The following is a 20,490-nucleotide window of genomic DNA, read 5'->3' on the forward strand; positions in this document are numbered from 1 at the left end:
TGGTCTTTTCTGTGAACTCATGGAATCAAAAATTACCTGCCAGAAAATAAGTGCGAATACAGTAGTCCCTATTTCGTACTGGTCTCACAGTAAAGAACTGTGAGTTCACCAGAAAAGAAAAAGCTAAAAGTACGCCTGTATTTTTTGCATACTGGAGCATATCTGACACAAGATACATTTTTGTATTATCTTTTGTTACACTCACAAAAATATGAAAAACTAACGATCAAGCTACTACCAAAAGGTAGCCAATGCATGAATAAATTTCAAATTCCAGTTTTTATAGTAATTTGAGAACGCTGAATGCTATGCATCTATTTCTAAACATATCCGTCTATGGGACACGAGAAAAATTACCTCCCAGCTGGAACCTTTTACGTTAAGATAACCGTGAACAGAATTGGGTACATTTGTAGATTGATTAAGTGTATACGCTTTGCAGATGATATGGCACTTGTAGCAGAATCTGAAGAGGAAATAAATAAGATGTTAGAAAACTTGAGGAAGGACTGTGAGGAATATGGGATGAAAATAAATGTTAGAAAGATCAACAGCCACGGTGATGGAACGAGCGGTCGGTGTCAAATATAAAAGAGGAGGGGAGAAAATAGAACAGGTGACTAGTTTTCGATACCTGGATAGTATTGTTAGTAATGATATGAAGTGTGAACGTGAAATAAAAGCAAGGATAGGAATGGTGAAAAAAGTCTTTCGGAGGAAGAATGTACTATTTGTGGGACCTTGAATAAAAAGATCAGAAAATAAACTCATAAAATGCTTCGTATGGAATATTGTATTGTATTGGTCAGAAACATGGACATTACACAAAAATGATGAAAAACGACTGGAAGCTTTCGAAATGTGGGTGTGGAGTAGAAGGGAGAAAATTAGCTGAGTCGAGCGGAAGACGAATGAGAGAGTGTTAGAAATGGTAGGAAAGAAAAGAACAATTTTAGATATTAAGAAGAAGAAGAAGAAGAGAAACTAATTGGGACATCGGCTAAGAAGAAATTGTATCATGAGGGACGCTTTAGAGGGTATGATTGCAGGAAAAAGAGGAAGGGGCGAAGGAGACTACAATTAATGGACGATATCAAAACAGAAAAATCGTACGTGAAGACGAAGAGGTTAATGGAAGACCGTGAAGCATGGAAGTTTCTCAGTTCCAGCAAATGACCTGCCAGTAATGCCAGAATACCTATGATGATGTAATTGCGCTCTTTACACTACTTTGAAGATGTTAAACATACCTACCTGTCCATGGGATGCCTACAAAAGTGATCTCGAAAGTGCAATTACACTGTCTATTGTACACTCGTAGAAAAGACGATGAATTGGCGTGCCTAGTTCAGATTTTTAAGTTAGGAAAATGAATCTCACATAGGCTTCCCATACAAATACACTGGAGAAAATCTGTTAAGTTCAGAGACAAGGCGAAAGACTTATCAGGAGTTCAATGGGCATCCTTAACTTCCCACGACAAGAGTGTTGGGCGCTTTCGATAACAATCTATCAAGTAGAAAAGGAAATCTTATCTATTGTGCAAAATCGTGTTTCTGTAAAATATCCATTTCATGGATATTCGAAAGCAACAATGTATTTAAATTTCGCGAAGAACTTGATCTCTTTAACGTTATGTCCTACGAAAGCTCACAGTTATATGAGAAATGGACGTAAAGATTAAATGCGCTCATCAGTTTCGTCCCGAAATTTCCCTGAGTTATTTTCTACGAAGTACAAAATCGGTGGGATTGCCTTGATTCTTATCCAGTATGTGATCTAAGTCTCCGACGTCATCATATCAACCTTGAAGAAACTCTGAAAACCAAGGATTCAACCAGAGCCTAGCGCACAGGAATTATACCCATGTTAACCGCTAGATACCGAGAAATCAGTTGTTATTTCATGACAGAAATACAGTTCCATCAGAAATCGAATCCTAAATGAAGCAAAACCAAGCTCGTATATATGATACCATTTGAGTAATTCTTTAAAATGCTGAGAACATTTTCCCCTTTCTAGCTATACAGTTTCGCATTCAACAACAATAATGATATCCTAATAAATGTATGTTTTAATAACCTCTTTCGAAATCTAATACATGTTGCAGTGGTTCATTGGCTATGTATCTCTTATAATTTTCTACGAATACTTCTGCAATGTCAACAGCTCTTGACACTCCTGCCACATGAGGGGAGATCTTTACCTGAAACAAAAGATAGTTTTACATTATTAGTCAGACAGCACCAACTCACAACACAGCATTTCCTTTAATTAATTAGTCATCGAATTGAAAGGTTCAATAAGTATGTATCAAACAAGTAAAAGTATGAATAATATGTACACAGTATTCCCAATCCGGTGCACAAAACTGACAGTAAAGAACGAAAGATACACTTATATGAGTTTTGAGAAACGAGTCCTTGGGTATGGATTTAAAACACGTCAAAAAGTAAAGGGACTTTTGCAATTTCTCGCACTAGAGTTTGGTAACACTGCTAGTATCCAACACTTCTATGCAACGTGTTATTCTTATTCCCGCGTTAGTTGTTGGAGTGTAGCAGAACGTTAAACATGGGAGCTCCATTGGCGATCTGCACCAAGGAGGAAATTCATTGAATGCAAGCGCAGTATGGTGACAGATGTTTATCGCGAACCAAGATCTACGAATGGGTAGAGCGTTTCGAACAGCGAAGAACTTCTTTATGTGACGAGGAAAGATAGGGCAAGCCATCGACGTCAACGATGAGGACAATTTGAAAGCCGTTGAAGGTGTGGTCATGGTAAACAGAGGAATCACAGTGGACGAAATCACCAACACTTTACATATCAGTCATGCTTTAACGTATTCCACTGAAGGAAGTGCTCAGCAGAAGTCACTGATGCGGTGCAAAATTGTTTACAAGTGCAACCGAAAACCTTTTTTTTTTTTTTTTTTGACGGAATCGAAAACTTGTGAAACTTAGGGAAAAGTGCGTTGAAGTGCAGGGAGATTATGTAGAAAAATAATGTATACTTCCATTTTCTATTATTAGAATAAAGGTACTTTTATCCCTTTACTTTTTGACTTCCCCTCGTATATTTACTTTAACTCGTGTTTTTCGGAATATTTTTAATGCCCCTCCATGAAGGAATGAAATGAAATTTCTAGTTTTCCGTCCCATAATTCTATCCTTTAGGTTAAAGAGACGGATCATTTTATGCATTATGAATCAGTTCGTGAACTGACAATGTATGAAGAAACGGAACAACCCCGAGAAAACCCATACAAACGATGTTGTCCACCACAAGCTCACGCCCAGAGGTTGATCCAGGGATCTTTCGCACCAGAGGTAAGCGTTCAACCATTGAGCCCTCTCGCCCTAAAAAAAAAGTTTTTCATGAAACAGCCAACTCACTGATACAGAACATGATGCAATAGTTGCTATCCCAGGGTGTCTACTAAAATTCCAAAATGAAATTTTGTGACTTTTCTTTACCAAACCAAAAAATTTCATACATTCTTAAGAGCAAATTTGGGGGCGAATTGGGCCGAATCTTCATACATGCGATAGAAGCGTGTGCGATTTGGTAGCACCTAAAGCCGATCATAGACATTTTTGGTGGTGAATTTTGACATTTTATAGAACAAACTTTTCCAGTCTATACTTATATTTGTATAGATAAAAAAATCGTGACCCAAAGGCTAAATTTCATGACATTTTCTTTACTTTCATGACCTTTTCTGATTTCATGACTTTCATGACCGATAGACACCCTGTCTGTCGAATGTCCTTGCATCAATTCTGCTCAGCACTTTGCTACGAAATTTCAGCATCGGATAAACTCGAGTCTACATGTAAAACTAAAATATCGAAGTGAATGTGCACTATATAAAGAAAAATCAAACTTGCCTTACTTGTTACTTAATACAAACAATTCTGAAATTATAAATTGAAGCTTATATGAACTGTATTTGCGAACTAATTTACTGTTCATGTTTACTTTACTTATATACAGTGTGCAAACGCATTTCAAAACATCCAGCAGGAATTCACAGTTCTGACCCAAACTTGATACATAAGGTGATAATGGCTCCAACATAGCGCCCACAGAACGTCCCAAATATTTTATATAAGGTGGTTAAAAAACAAAGTACTCATCCTAATACACGTGTACCACCGCAAGCAGCTTTTCGAGGAGGAAGCCTGTGTCACATTTGCTAAATGCCTGTCTGGGCTATAATATCAAATTGCTCCCAATATCAGAATATCAGTTATTGGTCATGTATGGCGAAATGTGAACACACGCTGGATTTTCTCGCTCACCTACATGTCTAGACACTGACACAGCCACAAACTGAAATAGCTATTAGTAACTTTTTAAATTTCACACTTATTATAATAAAATGTTGCTAATTTTACTTCATTTTCAAATCTTCTGTCTATTCACGGCAATATAACTCGACAAAAATCGAGTAAAATTAGAAATTTTGCTCTTTCCAAAAGTGCAATCCACTGAGTCAACTCCTAAACTTGTGCCGCATAAAGAATTGGTATGTTCAACGGAGATAGCAACAAAACATTTACCTTCAGCAGTACATCATTTTACGATGCACGAAAATCACGTGATCTTCCTGCATAAATCAGAAAGAAAATCACTACCAAATATTATGGCCTTCATCAATTGTATGAACTTCAAGAAATTCCATTTCGATCTACTGTGTGTGCTATAAACTCGCCTACATACACACTAGAGGTCTGCACGGGCTCGGGCCTACAAAGCATATATCACTTCGGTACCGGGCTAGGTTCGGGCCGTAAATTTTTAATTATACAACCATATTTCCCGGGCTTTTTCGAGTCTAACTTCGTAAATATATGGTACAACGATATTTAATTGAGCATTCTTTGTGGAGAACTTTTAAAGCACAACTGCAAAATTAAACCTCTAATTACTGTAAATAAAAATACAATTTTGCATTAATTATTAAGTTTCTGTAATTCGGACTTCGGACCTCAAGGCTAAAACATATTTTGGACTCGGTCGGGCCTTACATTACATCACATTACAAATCAACAGGCCGGGCCGGCCCCGGGCTAAAAGTTCCCATCCGTGTTGATCTATAATACACACAAAAACACTTCAGCAACATGCTGAGTACATTACTGTTAGGCAACACAAAACAATATTTAAAAATTCTGAAAAATTATATTCCAAAACGCGAATGCTAGAACCTTTCTATTTCAAGTGTGTCCCTGCTGTCGATGTTTTTTTTCCCGTATCTCCCTTGCAAGAGGGTCCTTCTAGGTGGAAACATAGCCGAAGTCATTCACCTTTTCCCCCCAAAACAAAAGGGGGGTTTCCTCTGTAAGAGGGCGACGAGGGTGGGGCCAAAGTATGTTTCACTTATTTTCCGAGGGCACACTTGAAATAGAAAAAGACTGTAATTAATTACAATAACTTTTAAGGGGTTTGGTTTACCAAAGCTTCTTATGTATTTACCCTTTTGTCCATCCAGGTGGAAAAAAAATCCAGAACTAGTTGATGGATGATTGTCAACTTTGTGTCGAAAGTTAGGAATACAGTTTGTTGAAGGAGGTGATATTTAACGTTGATCGCTAAAATGTAAAAACGGAAATAGATAGCGAGAAGCATTTCAAAAATATATTCCATCTCTCTATTAAAATCTGAAGGTACAAAGTTTTCTTCTTCCTTTTACTGGCGGAAGGGATTGACGGTACTTCAACTGTGAATTATTTTAAATGAAGAGTTTAAATACCAAATTTCATATCTCTAAACCTAAGGAAGTCCAAAATATGGAAATTTAATTGAATCCTCCACCCCTTCTCTTCCTATCCACACCAAATATTAAAAACCTCTGAAACATGTGTTTGATTACATGGCTAGCATAAATGATTCCTTCGTTTTTAAAAGGCTATATTTTGAAAAAGTACTACACGTACACACATGAAAGATATACGCCTGTAAAAAGAATCACAAGCTCTTCAATTTTATACACCCTCTACAAATGTTCAATATGTGTCCCTTTGGTGACACGACACACATCCAGACGATACTCGAGCTCATTCTCTACATTTTGTAGCATAGTCCTGTCAATTGTCTGCACTGCAGCACTGATGCGTTCTTTGAACTCGTTTAAGAATTGCGGTAATGGGGGTACGTAAAGAAGATCCTTAAAGTACCCCACAGGAAGAAGTTACAGGGCGTTAAATCAGGAGACCTGGGAGGCCAGGGGAATAAAGCTACGTCATTCTCACCAATACGCCCAATGGGCACGATGCGGAAGTTCATCGTTTAGGTAGTCACGAACTGGGATGTGCCAATAAGGGGGTGCCAAACTCTACACAGTACAAAATTGGTGAGTTTATGTTCTTTTCATATGTCTTTCATGTGTGTACGTATAATCCTTTTGAAAATATAGCCTTTTCAAAACGAATGTTTCATTTATGCTAGCCTATATTTTAAATGAAAAGTTTAAGTATCAAATTTTATGTCTTTACACTTAAAGATTCCGAGATATGGACATCTTATAATAATTCGTTTTACCCACCTCCAAGCCGAACTTTCAATAATACAAAGTTCATATCTTGTAGTGCCTTAGGTTTAGGGAAATGCAACTAGTGAAAAGTTTCGACTTTTCATTAAAATAATGAAACAGTGTTTCAGCATTTATTTTCTTTTATTTTTATTTTAGTAGGCATTCCCAGATATGAACATTTTAATATAATAATTGCAATCCCCAATTTTTTTTTTCTACTAGATCATGCACCAAAAAACGCTGAAAGATGCATTTATTTTAAATGAAAAGTCCAAGTACGAAATTTCTCTTTAAACTTTTCAATGTCTCTAAGCGTAAGGGATTCCGAGATATGGGCATCATATTACAACTGAAACCGTATCAGCCACCTCCTTCCATGTCGAATTTCCAAAAATCATTCCTCAGTAGTACTTACGTCACGAATCATATGTACTGTCCAAGTTTCCAATTTCTAGATTAAGAAGGGCTTAGAGGTTGATCAGTTAGAACGGCAATTTTTATATATACAAGTATATTGAAATATAGTTCCCATGTCAGAACTGTGTCAAAAGTAATACCTAAATATTTTATTGTATCTATGCGTATCCGATTGGTTGGATGAGAGTTTAGCGCACCTTTCAGCGCTGAGGCTATAAGAAACGTGGATCTGCAGCTTAACGTGGGTCCCGTATCATACGAGCTCTCACTGACAATCGAGTGTAGATCTCTCGTGCCAAAGACAGGTATACTAACTATACACGTACGAGGGAGCTTACCGTATCCGCATTTCTTCAATATGAATATTTTGTAAAATGGGATTACAATGGATAGCCTATGTGTCACTTTAACGAAGACGATATACGTCAATGATTACAATGAAAGTTACAACACCTAACAAATCAATCAATGAAAAGGCTGACAAGGCTTCCATATAGACAACTACGTGATCCCTCACGTATGACAGTCTGCAGCCATGTGTTCTATGTAGAGATGCAAAAAAGCCGGCTTTTTTGAATCGATGGTTTTTTGCACATAAAAAGCCGGCTTTTTTAGAAAAAAAAAACGAGAATTTTGGAAATTTTGGCTTTTTTTTTCATTTTCATGATTTTCCAGTTTAAATAGCATTCTTATAGCATACTCTAAAGTTAAATAAGATTTCATGACCTGAATGTCATATTTCGCTCTGGAATTCACCATCATGATAGATGAAGCACATGGTTTATGAATTAAAGTAAAAATAAAGTACGTAGTATTCGTGGGCAATTTTAGAAGCTATTTAACTTGATTTTAACTTCTGAATTATCGACATTTTTTTCTTCTCTCGGTCATTTCTTTTTAGTCATCCGTGTTTCACTTCTTAGAGCTCAGTACTCTAGCTTCTAGCACATAATTAAACTTATGTTTTTCAATATATCCATCACAGCATGCGTTTTTCAATATATCTGTCAGAGCGCACTTCCACATTTCCGTTATACTGTAGCTGTGCAATGATTTAATAATAATCTTCCGGACACAACCTTGAATACCGTTTGATAGAAATAATCAGTATCGGATTTAGAAAAATATTTGGGAGGGTTTTTTCTGAATAATGTTTGTTTTTTCTAAAAATTTCTAGCTTTTATTTAAGAGGAGCTTAAGTTTATGAGTACAGGCATAACAAATATTTCTTTTCGTTTGTATATTCAACTATAATCTTCCAGATACAACCTTGAAACCATTTTATACTGATAATCAGTGGCGGATTTAGAAAAGTATTTTGGGAGGGTTTCTTATTAATGCTTATTTTTTTCTATAAATTCCTAATTTTTTATTTGAGGACAGCTTGAAGTCTATGAGTAAAGGCAAAACAAATATTTAGTTTGTTTTAGAAATTCCGTAATTTCGCGTACAGGCTTCAATCCGAAAGATATCTCCACCGTAACCTTCTTCGCAAATCCATCACTGCTGGTAATTAGTAATAAAAAAGATTTAAAAATGATTAGAAAGGAAGTCGGCCAGGACTCACAGTACACGCACTCTCTCTACATTCACAGATGGAATTAAGAAAAACTTTTGTCAAAATGGTCGAATGCGGGGTTGAATCCCGGACTTCACGATAGAAGCGCGAAAGATAACCACTCACTCATGTTTGTTGTGCAGTTGTGCTTAACTTAAATGTATTCTCTCTTTCTCTGTGGCCACAGAAGCTCTCCATTGATCCAGTTTCTACTCTGTATTCCTATTTCTGCTAGATCCATCTTAATATTGTCCTCCCATCTAGGCCTAGGTTTTCCCAATTGGATTTCCAGCTAAAACTTTGAAAGCGTTCCTACTTTCTTCCATTCTGGCTACATGACCTGACCACCTGAGCTTCCTAGACTTTATGACTCTAACGATGTTTGGTAAACCGTATAAATTATGTAATTCCTCCTTATGAAGTTTCCGCCATTCCCCATTCCTCTTGGGTCCAAATATTCGTCTCAGAATTTTATTCTGAAATAATTTCAGTCTGCGTTCTTCCCTCAGCGCAAGCGACCATGTTTCACAAACGTAAAGCATAACAGGCATGATTATCATTTTATATATTTTAAGCTTTATATTCCTTGACAGAATTCGCGACGACAAAATATTTTGAACTGAATAATAACAAGAATTTCCTGATTTTAGTTGACATTTAATTCCTTTGTGGGTATGATTTTGGTCTGGTAATACTGATCAAAGATATTTGAAAGTATCCACTGTGTCGGAAGTATTAATTGACATTTTAACGCATTCATAATTTGCCGTAACTTCCTTGTATTTAGATTTTTCTGCATTTACTCATGTCCATGCAAGCGTTTAATAAGGCCTCTGCATTTCTTTCGATCGTTCTATCAGATTTACATCATCACCATACACCATAACCTGGTGAATACCATTCAACTCTAGGCCCTGGTTCCTATCTTTGATTTTTCTTATAGCGTGCTCCGGAACAAAGCTGAATAATAACGGCGATAACGCATATCCTTGTTTCAGGCCATTCTGACGTGGAAGCTCGCATTTTTCTACTCGGACTTTACTCTGGGATTCATTTAAACACTTAATAAATCTAGCTTTTTCGGTATTCCAAATTCTGTAAGAATGCTGTACAATGTTTTCCACCTTACCGAGTTGTAAGCCTTTCTAAAATCAATAAACAGTTGATGTACTGGGTAATATATGCCCATTTCTTTTCGAGTATTTGTCGAATGGTAGATATCTGGTCGATTTCGACTAAATTCACACTGATAATCTCCAATAATTTCATCTGCGTATGGGGTCAATCGTATTAATAGAATGTTAAGAGAAATGCCTCGATAATTATTATAATCAATTTTGTCGTCTTTCTTGTGAACTGGAACAGTGATTGATTTTTCCACTCTTTTTAAATGTATTCTATAGTTTTTCTTTTTTGTAAAAAAAAAAAAAAAAAAAAAAAAAAGTTTCGTAACTATATGTTGAATTTTCTTGTTAAAAATTTAGAAACCTTGAGCATTGGGTAAACCGTGATGGTGGTTATATATTCTACAGCCTAGGAAACCATACGCTCAGATGAACCGTCTACTACGTATATGATCAATGAACAGAAAATTCGATACTTTCCCGATTCTGAACAAGCTTAAAGAGCAGTCAGTGCATTACAGAATTTGGAGCTTTACCGATTTTGCAGATCCGAAGTACCTAATAAGTGGTAACAGATTATTACGTATGTGATCAATCGGTGAAAAATTTGTTCGAAATATTCATACAATGTATATGAAAGTGTAAACTTAACTGAAAAATTTCAAGAATGTACAGAACCACCCGAAACGAAGCTCTTGATGTGCAGATTTCTCTCATGTTTTTCTTTATTTTGCTTCAAAAAGAGGGTGTGTGATATTTTGAAGTAAAAATATTACATACAATTTTGCTAGTTATTTGTGTATCATTTTTTAAAGTACTTATTGTATATAAGATGTTAGAATATTATTACATGTATTGGTTAATCCTTTGGAATTAATAATGTAAATATGTTAAATTTTAAAAAATCTTTTTGAAATTCATGGTTTATTTTCGAGGTATCATATTATTATCTGCATCAGCCACTATTTAAATGAGTTCTTTTCTTGTAGAGAAGCGAAATAAAGTCTGCTTTATCAGTTTAAAGCAAAATTTTCAGAAAAGCCCAAAATTTCCCAAGCAAAAAACCGAAGCAGAATAAACCGAGTTTTTTTTTTTCAAAAAAGCCGTTTTTTTTCCCGAGCCCTTGCATCTCTAGTTCTATGTGACTATCGGCTGGAATCAGGACTCTTCACTGAGATGTCGATGCAGGAAATAACACGAAGTCCGGTCTTAGCCTCCATCCGTTTGTAGAATGCCAGCGATGATTTGGCTGAGTGAGTGGACGCTTTGTTCTGATGCAGTTCCACAGTGTTAGTGTCAATTCCACATAGCTGTTGATTTTGTTGTAAATATTTGTCAAAGAATTCTAACAATACTCCGCGTTGATTTTCACTTTACTGGGAACGTAACGTAGCTTTCATATTCCCTTGTAACAAAACAGATTGATTGATTTTTGAGTTTTACGTCCCGTTCAGCAGCGAGACTATATGAGACGTGGACCTACTGATTAACGTGGAATCCGAACCACATGAGCTCCCGCCGGGAATCGAACCCGGGTCTCCCGCGCCAAAGGCGCGCATGCTATTGTAACAAAACAGAGCCAGAACATAACTTTCGAGAACTGACGAACAAAACTGCTATGTGTTTTTGCGACCCTTCTGTATATAGCTGGTGGACTCTTTCCACAATCTCTGATATATATATAACCACGTCTCGTCTACGGTGATTACAAACTTCCACCGATCTCCCGTCACGTCCCCTGAACAACTCTCTGCAATTTATTAAGGATATGATTTGATACAGTTTTTTGTTGCACAATATGGCTGGGTTTCAGCTCATGAACATTCTCCTTACGGGCTAGCCTGAGATATAACTTTCTCTGAATGGATGGCTGTTAGGACACATGAACCTAACTTGCCATAGCACGCTGTGTCGGTGAATTCTCCAATTTGACCTTTTGAAAAAAAAAATCAATTTACTGACCTGTGGTTACGCCAAAAAGCTAAACGAGAGAGATGATAAATGAAAGTGATTATTATGAAATAATTAATGGAATGAGAATGTAGGAGGAAACGGAAAAAATTCACGAACATGATGCCAGTTTTTGGAAGGACAGAACGTACTGCAATTTGGCACTTATCCCTCGCAAACAATGAAACTCTTGTGTTTACTAAAGGAGCTGCAAACAAATTGTATTGGTTGCTAGGCTGATTTGGAGATTAACATCTAGTTATGAGAGACATGGACCTACATTTAATATGGTATCAGAACTAAATGTATTCTCACTGGGAATCGAATCCTACCTTCCTGTGCCAAAGGCACGTACGCTAACCATATAGCAACGAGGAAGTTCGGAAAATGAAATGAAATCTAAGTTTTACGTTCCATGGATATGTCGGCTAGGCTAAAGGATACGGTGATGATGAGAAATGAATGCAATGGTGGAATGAAGAAAGTTGGAGGAAACGGCAGGACACCAAGAAAACCCACGCACAGTGTTTGTTCAACACAAAGCTCACTTGGCGCGAGCTGTGATCGAATAAAAAACCCCATGCACCAGAGGTGGACACTCTATCATTGAGCCACCGTGGTCCCACGAGGGAGTTCGGATTGGATTGGTTGTGTGTATTTTTGGTGCTCTAAAAACTAGCAAGTTTCACTGTTGGTCTTATTCCAATAATTTTATTTTATTTTATTATTTTTTAAAGATAATGTCTAGAGAAAATTGTTCTATTGTTCAAGCACAATAGTAGTTAAATATTACCTGAGGCATTTTCCACAATGGGCTGCTAGATGGTAATGGTTCCTCGTTGAAAACATCTAAAATAGCTGCTGATAACCATCCTTCGTTTAAGGCACGTACAAGTTCGGTGTCACTGATAATCGATCCCCGACCGATGTTGATGAACACTGGTCTACGAACACAATGCTTCAAGATACCGTCATTTAATAATCCAACTGTTTCTGGTGTTTGTGGTAAAACATTACAAATATAATCACATTTTTCCAGCACTTCCGTCAGTCCTCCAATCGTCCTGGAAATAAGGAAACATTTAGGTTTTAAAATGAAGCACAAGTTTGTGACTCTAGCAATGAGAAGAAAGTTTTAAATTGTGCAATGAAAATGAAATATTTTGAGTTTTAACCGTGTGACGTAAAAATAAAAGATTTCATTTTCATTGCACAATTTAAAAGTTTTTTCTCATTCCTAGATTTTCTTGACACAAACGAATGTAATTCTGTATACGTTACTAAAATGTTATTTAAATTGATCTATGTATTCCGAAGTTATTGAAAAAAAGAAGAAAATAAAAAATTGAAAACGGTTGCTCAAGGAAAGTACTTTTGCTTTCGACTATATAGAATGTTTAGTTTGGGCTTTGACGAATTCGAACTATTTTACTTTCTATTTAACAATACAAGTACATAGGAATTCTAGTCTATGAGTCGATTTTGAAATGAAAATTAGTATTTTAAAATGTCTGTTCTATCTCATTCATCATCGTGCAACTTTAAGATAGGTCATTTACTCTTTAATTTTGAAACGACCTACAACCAAGCAATGAAGAACTTTGTGAGAGCTCTCTCTTTCCTACAGGGTGGGATTTTTTTTTTTTAATAATTTTTGTTGACTCTTTTGATTTAAATCTTTCTCCTCATATAATACAAGTCGCGGACTTAAGAAAAATATTATTATTATTTAGTAATTAGTATTAAATGTTAATTATAACATTTAAGCCAAAGTATTGGAGTTGAATTTTGAATTAATTTCCAATCGTTAACCTATTTCAATCTCAATGTTTCTTACGCATTAACGAAAGAGTACACCAACGTTTACCAATATGACATTTTTTTCCCACGAAAGTTACTGATATTTGGCAGGGGCATATTTTTTTTTTTTTAAATAAAACTAGCTTGCGGCACGAAACACATGTAAAATAAAAAAAAAAATCGCCTAAAGTTATAACACCTGAAAAATTTTTAAGTTTCAGAGAGGGGATCGGACCCTTCTAAATACGCCCCTATTATATAAGAACAAACAGACGCGCACACAAAAGAATTTTCGTCTTAAATGCCGACGGTGGACACTGTTTTCATATTGTGCTGTACATACATTTGCGTCTTATTGCACTGTGATTATTATCTTCCATAACCGAAATAACAGAACAGAAAAGGGATTTTACTTATTTTCAATTTAAATTAATTTATTTCGGAATTTGATTTAAATCAAAAATTTTTATTTAAAAAAATCAACTGATTTAAATCAATGCACCCGGTATGAAAACAAGACAAAACAGCCTTGGTAGAATTCAATGAATCGTGCTTAGAAGTAGTACCCAGTGTTTTGTGGACAGTGTTCTCTATTTTATTTTGCAATTATAGGTCCCAACGAAATCTCCTGTTGGTCAGTGTAAAGGCAGTGTTGCTTGATGGATTAATGTTTACATTACAAGGCTTTATTGTATTGTGTTCCACGTGTTTTGGTGACATTTATTATGTTCTGAAAAAAAAATGAAATGAAATCTTTGAGTTTTACATTTATTATGTTCTGGATTACGAGACAATGATATATGCAAAGAGGAAAAAGCGTGCATCAAATTTTGCACGCTGCTCGGTAAAAATGATACGGATAAATTGTTGATGATGCAACATGTGCTAACTGAACAATTTATGAGTCGTACAAAAGGTTTGAGTAACAATTCCCGTTTCAAGACCGACCGAACCTGTATTGATGATGAGAAGTGCACAAGGATCCCCACAGCATCCATAACATAGAATACAGTAGCCAACCTCAATGAGCTGTGTTATTCACAAAATTTGTGATAATATTGAAATGAGTTACTGAACACACCAGAGAACTGTTCCTAACCGTTTGGACACGCACTAAATTGTCATAAACGCATAAATACTCCAGTGCCTGATAACTTAATAACTAGTTGTTGTTTAGACTTAGCGTCTCTCTTGGCGGCGAGGTTATATAGAGCGCAGACCTACACTTAACGTGAAATTCGAAGCACGTGAGGTCCCACCGGGAATCGAACCGTCTCTCGCACCAAAGACGCGTACGGTATCATATACCCCTAAGGGAGCTCACAACCTGTTAAGGCTTTCTACCAGAGATAAGAACATCGCAGCATCGCTTATATTAGTGATAACGAAACAAGGCAGCAATAGTTTGTGTAGAAAAATCAACACTTAGAGCGAATTAAAGAGGTCAAGTGAGCAGTACACTGGGAAACTTTTTCCTTTTTTTTTTTTTCTAACTGCTAGAAAGATATATGTAGCAGAAACGCATTTTATAATTACATTAATTATGAGCAAGGAGAAATCACTTGCTTTAGTGTGCATCTGAATTATCTTTATATTGAAAAAAAAAAAAAAAAAAAAAAAAAGCTATGATGATTTTTTTACTAAAAATATAACTGGAAATTTGTCTAGGTAAACATGTTCGTTCATTCTAAAGGTAATTATGTTTTAACAACCATTTCACCTTCTCTTTGAGTCTGCATTGATTCTTTATGTCTTCCGTGAGGTCTGTAATGCTCATTAACATCGCTTGAGTAATAGGACCACTCTGAACACTTTCGTGAAATCTGATTCCGTTTTCCCTGACTTTCGGGATTTGCATGACCTCCCTTGACTTTCAAGGCCACTGTGAACCCTGATTAAGGGTATACCTTTTGAGTTTTAATTTCTGTTACCCCTTTTAACGTAGTTTCATTACAAATTCCTGAGCATACCTGTATTCATCTACGCAAGAGGGCCAGTTTACTTTCTCTTGATTGGTTCGTCCAACACCCCATATTCTGGCACCAAGAAACTTCAATAATTCTGCAACTGAAGAATACACATACATTAAAACAGAAACTACCCACGAGGTTGTATATGTGTAAGTAAGCAGTGATACTTGTTGACAGAAGCCTAAACACGATAATCAAAACAGAATGGCGAGATACTGTATGCTGAACGTCGAAAATGTATCTTCTAATGCATGCAGGAATTGGATAACTCCATCGGATCAGATAAAGAGAATTCACTTAAGTCGTAGATTCATCATCATAACTTTGTATCGCAAATGATTAAGAATGGCAAAATCCATATAAAATCTGACTGGATACCTCCTGCACGTTCAACCGGATTATAATAGTCATAGGAGGATGGTTTTAAAAATGCACAAGGAATAGAATGTGTTTCTTGTTGTTGGAAACGTCAACAAATATAACAAAATATATAATGATGGTAGTGTGTTAAGAATTGAGGGATGTGGTGAATATGAACTACAGCGAGAGTTGAAGAAATGTGTCCCTAATTTTTTCTACCCAATTCCCTATTCTGAGAATAAGTAGTGACAGTTACGGATGTAGTTGCTTTCATTCTAAAGCCTAAAGAAGATGTAACACAGTACGAAGAGTATTTGAAACCAGAGACGGATGTTTGAAGATCTGTCTATCTGCAATACAATTAAAGCGTTGCCTGTAGTCAACGATACGATTTCTGTTGTTCAATCTTTCTAACAGCAATATTAAAATACCTGAAATCAGGTCACTGATTGTCCTTGTCATTAAGTATATAATTAAAAATGGCCTTACATTTGGAAAAATAAATAAATCTTTCAGACTAAAAAACACAACAACCATGGCTCTAATCAAAGAATGCGATAAAAAGAAATTGGTATCGACATTTTTTTTTTTTTTAAATAAAGAAAATAAATCTTACGAAAATGATCTTTAGGTTAAATGGTGATAAATGCAAGTGAATCATGATAGTAAAATGAAATAAATTAGTCAAAACCAATGGAAACGATATTAGTGCCACCAAGGACCTTTCACACTAGATATGACTTTACCACTAAACTCACTGAGCTTCTATTCTTTCAGGTATTTAAAACAGAGTAATTCTCAAGCACAAACAACTATTTTGTGTTTGCATTAATACCTGAGAATTACATGTCCACTGAATAATAACACTAGTCAAGAATTCTAATTGACACTTTACAAGTTTCTTTTTTCTTTTTCTTTTTTTTTTTTTTTAAATCGAACATAGTTAAGTGTGAAAATACTGTTAAAATTTCAAGGAAAAGGTAAGCTTCAGCTATTTTCACTATTTTCTTCCAGCTTTCCTCCTCCTTTCTTCAAGGCACACTTTAAATGTTCTGCTACGTTTATAGAAGTGGGAGGAGTGGGGCAGAGAGAGTTTTGTGTTATTGTCTTTGTGTTGTCTATTTGGTAAACCTAAATTGGCTACAACACCAACACTCGAACTTAATACTAAAATAGTTGCTTACTCGTTGACACACAGCACTTGGAGAGATAAGAAATCCATCTTTAACCACTTCAGATAATTATTATGTCTATTGCATAATGTAGCTTTTGATATAATGCGAATAAGATACATGTATGTTTTATTGAAAGTTACGTTATAGTGCTCTATTTCTAATAGGTCACGTTTTGCTACTTTAAGTTAATGTATGGAAACAAAACTGTCTACGTAGCGATGACTTGGACATGATGAAGTAGGAAGGAATTGAGGAAGATAGAGAAAGCAGTATTTCATTTAATATTTTTCTAGTGTTGTTTCTTTGTACATTTCGTGTTTAGTGTGTGCAATTTCACAGTGCCATGTGACTATTCAGAAATACTCATACAGGTAATATTCATATGTATTCATTGACCTATAAATAGAAGAGAAAAATTTCTCTTGCATGTTGTCGAATTCTGGATCGTGTACGACTGACAGGCGTGCCAACTTGGAGTCGACAATCGAACCTTGACAATTGAAATGAAACAGAAAGATGAGCACAAACTATTTGTGCCTGCGCAATTGCTTAATGTACCATTTTGCTTATGTTCATAGCCACATTTAACTATTTTTCATGTCACGAATCACTTGCCGCAGTTCGTGCATATCTTTCTGTCCCGTTTCAATTGTTAGAATTCGATTTTCGATTTCAAGTTGGCACCTCTGTCGCTCTTACATGACGTTGAATTCGACAATATGGAAGAGGACTTTTTATCTTCTTTTGATGTCAGGAATCACATCTCGTAGTCTGCGCACACCTTTTAAGTTCACCCTATATATAGGAGAGTAATCCAAATATATTACGACAAGTATTACGAAACGTAAGTTAATAGTTGTCATGTAGATGCAAAAGCACCTAAGTCAAATTAATCTAAGTAGCTACGACTATCGCGCTATTTTGTCATATATTAATTGCAGTTACTAACAGCATAACACATTTGTGCCAAATTTTATCATTACAAGTTGTTCTTAACCTCTGCCCCATAACTGTGATTTATTTAATTTTACTATTACATGTTATTTTTAACCACTGCCATTAGAATTACACTGACAATTTGTATAATACGAGGAACGTTCAATCTATAACCGCAATTTCTTTTTTCCAGGTGTTGCTGTGCGTCCGTGTTCTATCGTATGATAGGGTAGTCCTGACTTTAGGGACACTTTTCTGCAATAATGGGCAGTTGAGGAGAGTCTCTGAGCGGTTATAGATGATACCAACAAGCCTGGCAGTCTGAAGCAGTGCATCATCATAAGTTCCTCCAGAAGGAAAGTGTGAAACCTGTTGAAATCTTCACAAGATTAAGTGCGCAATATGGCGAAGAAGTGTTCAAAATTTAAGGCAGGAAAGAATCTGTTCTCAACGTGGCCAGCACTCCAGATGCAACAATGGGCAGTCAACGAAATTAACATTCGTTGCGTCGAGCCTAATTCTGAGTAATCGACGCATCAATGTGAGAGATTTGAGTGCGAAAATAAACATCAGCGTGGGAATTGTGGAAACGTTCAGTCACGAACACCTACACTTTCGGAAAATCACAGCCAGATGGGTCCTAAAAACGCTAACGTTTGACCAGAAGCAGTCTCGTCAGCATCTGCGGCTATTTCAGAGAGAAGGCGAGAGCTTCCTTGCAAAGATAATCACCTGCGATGAGAGCTGGTTGCATCATTACACTCGAGTCAAAGCGCTCCAGCATGCAGTGGAGGCATCCAAACTCGTCGCCGCCGAAAACATTCAAGGCACAAGTCCGCTGGCACAGTGATGCTGACGGTATTTTGGAACAAAAATGGGGAAATATGCACTAACTTTCTGGCACGTGTGGTTACAATCAATGCAGTATACTACAGCAATTTCCTGAGGACCAAAGTCAGAGAGGCTTTGAGAAGAAAAGGACCACCGACGGTGACGGATGGCGTCATCATCCTGCATGACAACGCGCGTCCTCATACGGCCACGACAACGGTCAAAGCTATCACCAAACTTCGTTGGGAAATCCTAGACCATCTCAAGTATAGCCGCGACCAGTCGCCTTTCGGTCCCATCAAGGAGCACTAGTGAGGCCAAAGATTTCACACCGACAACGAAGCAAAATGTGTGCTGAAATGGTTAAAAATCGTCCCAAAGAATTGTATGCCGCACGGATACGGGCACTCTCACTCCTATGGGACAAGTGTGTGCGTGTACATGAAGAGTACCTTGAAAAAGAACAGTAACTGATTCGCATGTTGTCTTTTTTTTTTTTTTTTTTTTTTTTTTTTTTTTTTAAAGCTATAACTTGAACGTTTCTTGTATGTTCACGGATGCAGTCTATGGTGTAAATCCCTTGGGCCATCGTATTGTTTAAGTGGTCCTGTTAGATAGTTGTAAATCGACAACTTATCGAGCGCTTAAACAGGTCCTAGTTATTATTACGCTTTATCATTGGATTGAGGCCATGTGAGACATTTAAACTGCTATTTTTCGATTAACTTTCCAAGGAACCTGAAATGCTGACTTCGTTGACCAGTTTGCATCCCTGTTATTATTATTTAAACGTTACTACTTAAGTTAGCGGCAACTTCGAAACATAAATGACTAACATATTTCGATAAGTGAACACATGCCAACTCTTCATGAAGAACTTACTTCTCTTTCCGATCGTTCCAAGTCCTAGAATTGCAATCGTCAGATCTGATATACAACGGAATTGCATAATGTTTCCATCTCTGGACCACACTGACGATTTTTGATTTTCATTCACACCTATGAAATTTCTTTCATGATTTACAATATGAGCAACAACAAATTCTCCCATCTGATTTCCGAAAAATGATCCTGTCAGTCGTGTTACCACATAAGGCAATCTGGGCTGAAAACAGAAGAAAGAAAAAATTACACAATGTCTACAATCAATACAAACATTATATTAATTATAATTGGTAATAGCACGCACAGATCATTAACTATTCAAATGAAAGTGAAGTAACCTCGCATCGCCTTTTCAACTTCCTATCGCGAAACTTGTTGTCTATCGGTTACACCACACACTTAAGTATATAACAGCTTGGGGTTAGGGTGTAATTCATTATTACGCTTTATTGAATTACCGTGTTAACACTTACAGTTTATAGTACTTTTCAGTCCACAAGAACTACAGGGAGTCCGTAAAGTTGCGCAACCCAAAGTTTCACAAGACCAAGAACGATAACGACCTGAGACTTGAAACATATGAAGCATGTTCTATATAGATATTTTCGAGATCATGACCGTGACCAATGTTGGAATTTGTAACGTTTTTGTGTAGCGACGAAAGAAATTACCGTAAGTGTAAAATAAAAAATGTAAAATTACCGTAAGTGTAAATTAAGAAAATCAATATTCAGTTGCAGAAAATTGATTTCCTGCAGGTGAATTCCTGTGTATATGTATAGTATGCATCAACATTTATTCATAGGTGCGAAAATGTGCCAAAGTTGAGTAGTGTTGCCATGTAAAAAGGCCATTTAATGCAAGTCCGTAAAATAGGAGTTGTCGCGGCCACGAACGGTCCCCAGGGGAAATAAGACCTTCGTGGTCGACTGGTAGGATTTTC

General features: G+C 36.4%; 1 protein-coding gene across 1 annotated transcript in view; it reads right to left on the reverse strand.

Moving 5' to 3' along the window:
- Positions 1-200: 200 nt before the first annotated feature.
- Positions 201-20,490, reverse strand: part of LOC145673558 (glyoxylate/hydroxypyruvate reductase A-like) — a 53,030-nt gene continuing 32,740 nt past the window's right edge. Inside the window, exons 3-6 of the mRNA XM_081743379.1 lie at positions 19,545-19,767; positions 15,361-15,457; positions 12,384-12,654; positions 201-2,206 (exon numbers count right to left, since the gene is read on the reverse strand). Of these exons, the coding sequence (XP_081599505.1) occupies positions 2,075-2,206; positions 12,384-12,654; positions 15,361-15,457; positions 19,545-19,767 (723 nt within the window). The 3' untranslated portion in view covers positions 201-2,074. The remainder of the gene's footprint in view (positions 2,207-12,383; positions 12,655-15,360; positions 15,458-19,544; positions 19,768-20,490) is intronic.

The sequence above is a fragment of the Thermobia domestica genome, chromosome 16 (genome assembly GCF_964235325.1).
Source record: "Thermobia domestica chromosome 16, izTheDome1.hap1.1, whole genome shotgun sequence".
NCBI classification, from domain to species: Eukaryota; Metazoa; Arthropoda; class Insecta; order Zygentoma; family Lepismatidae; genus Thermobia; species Thermobia domestica.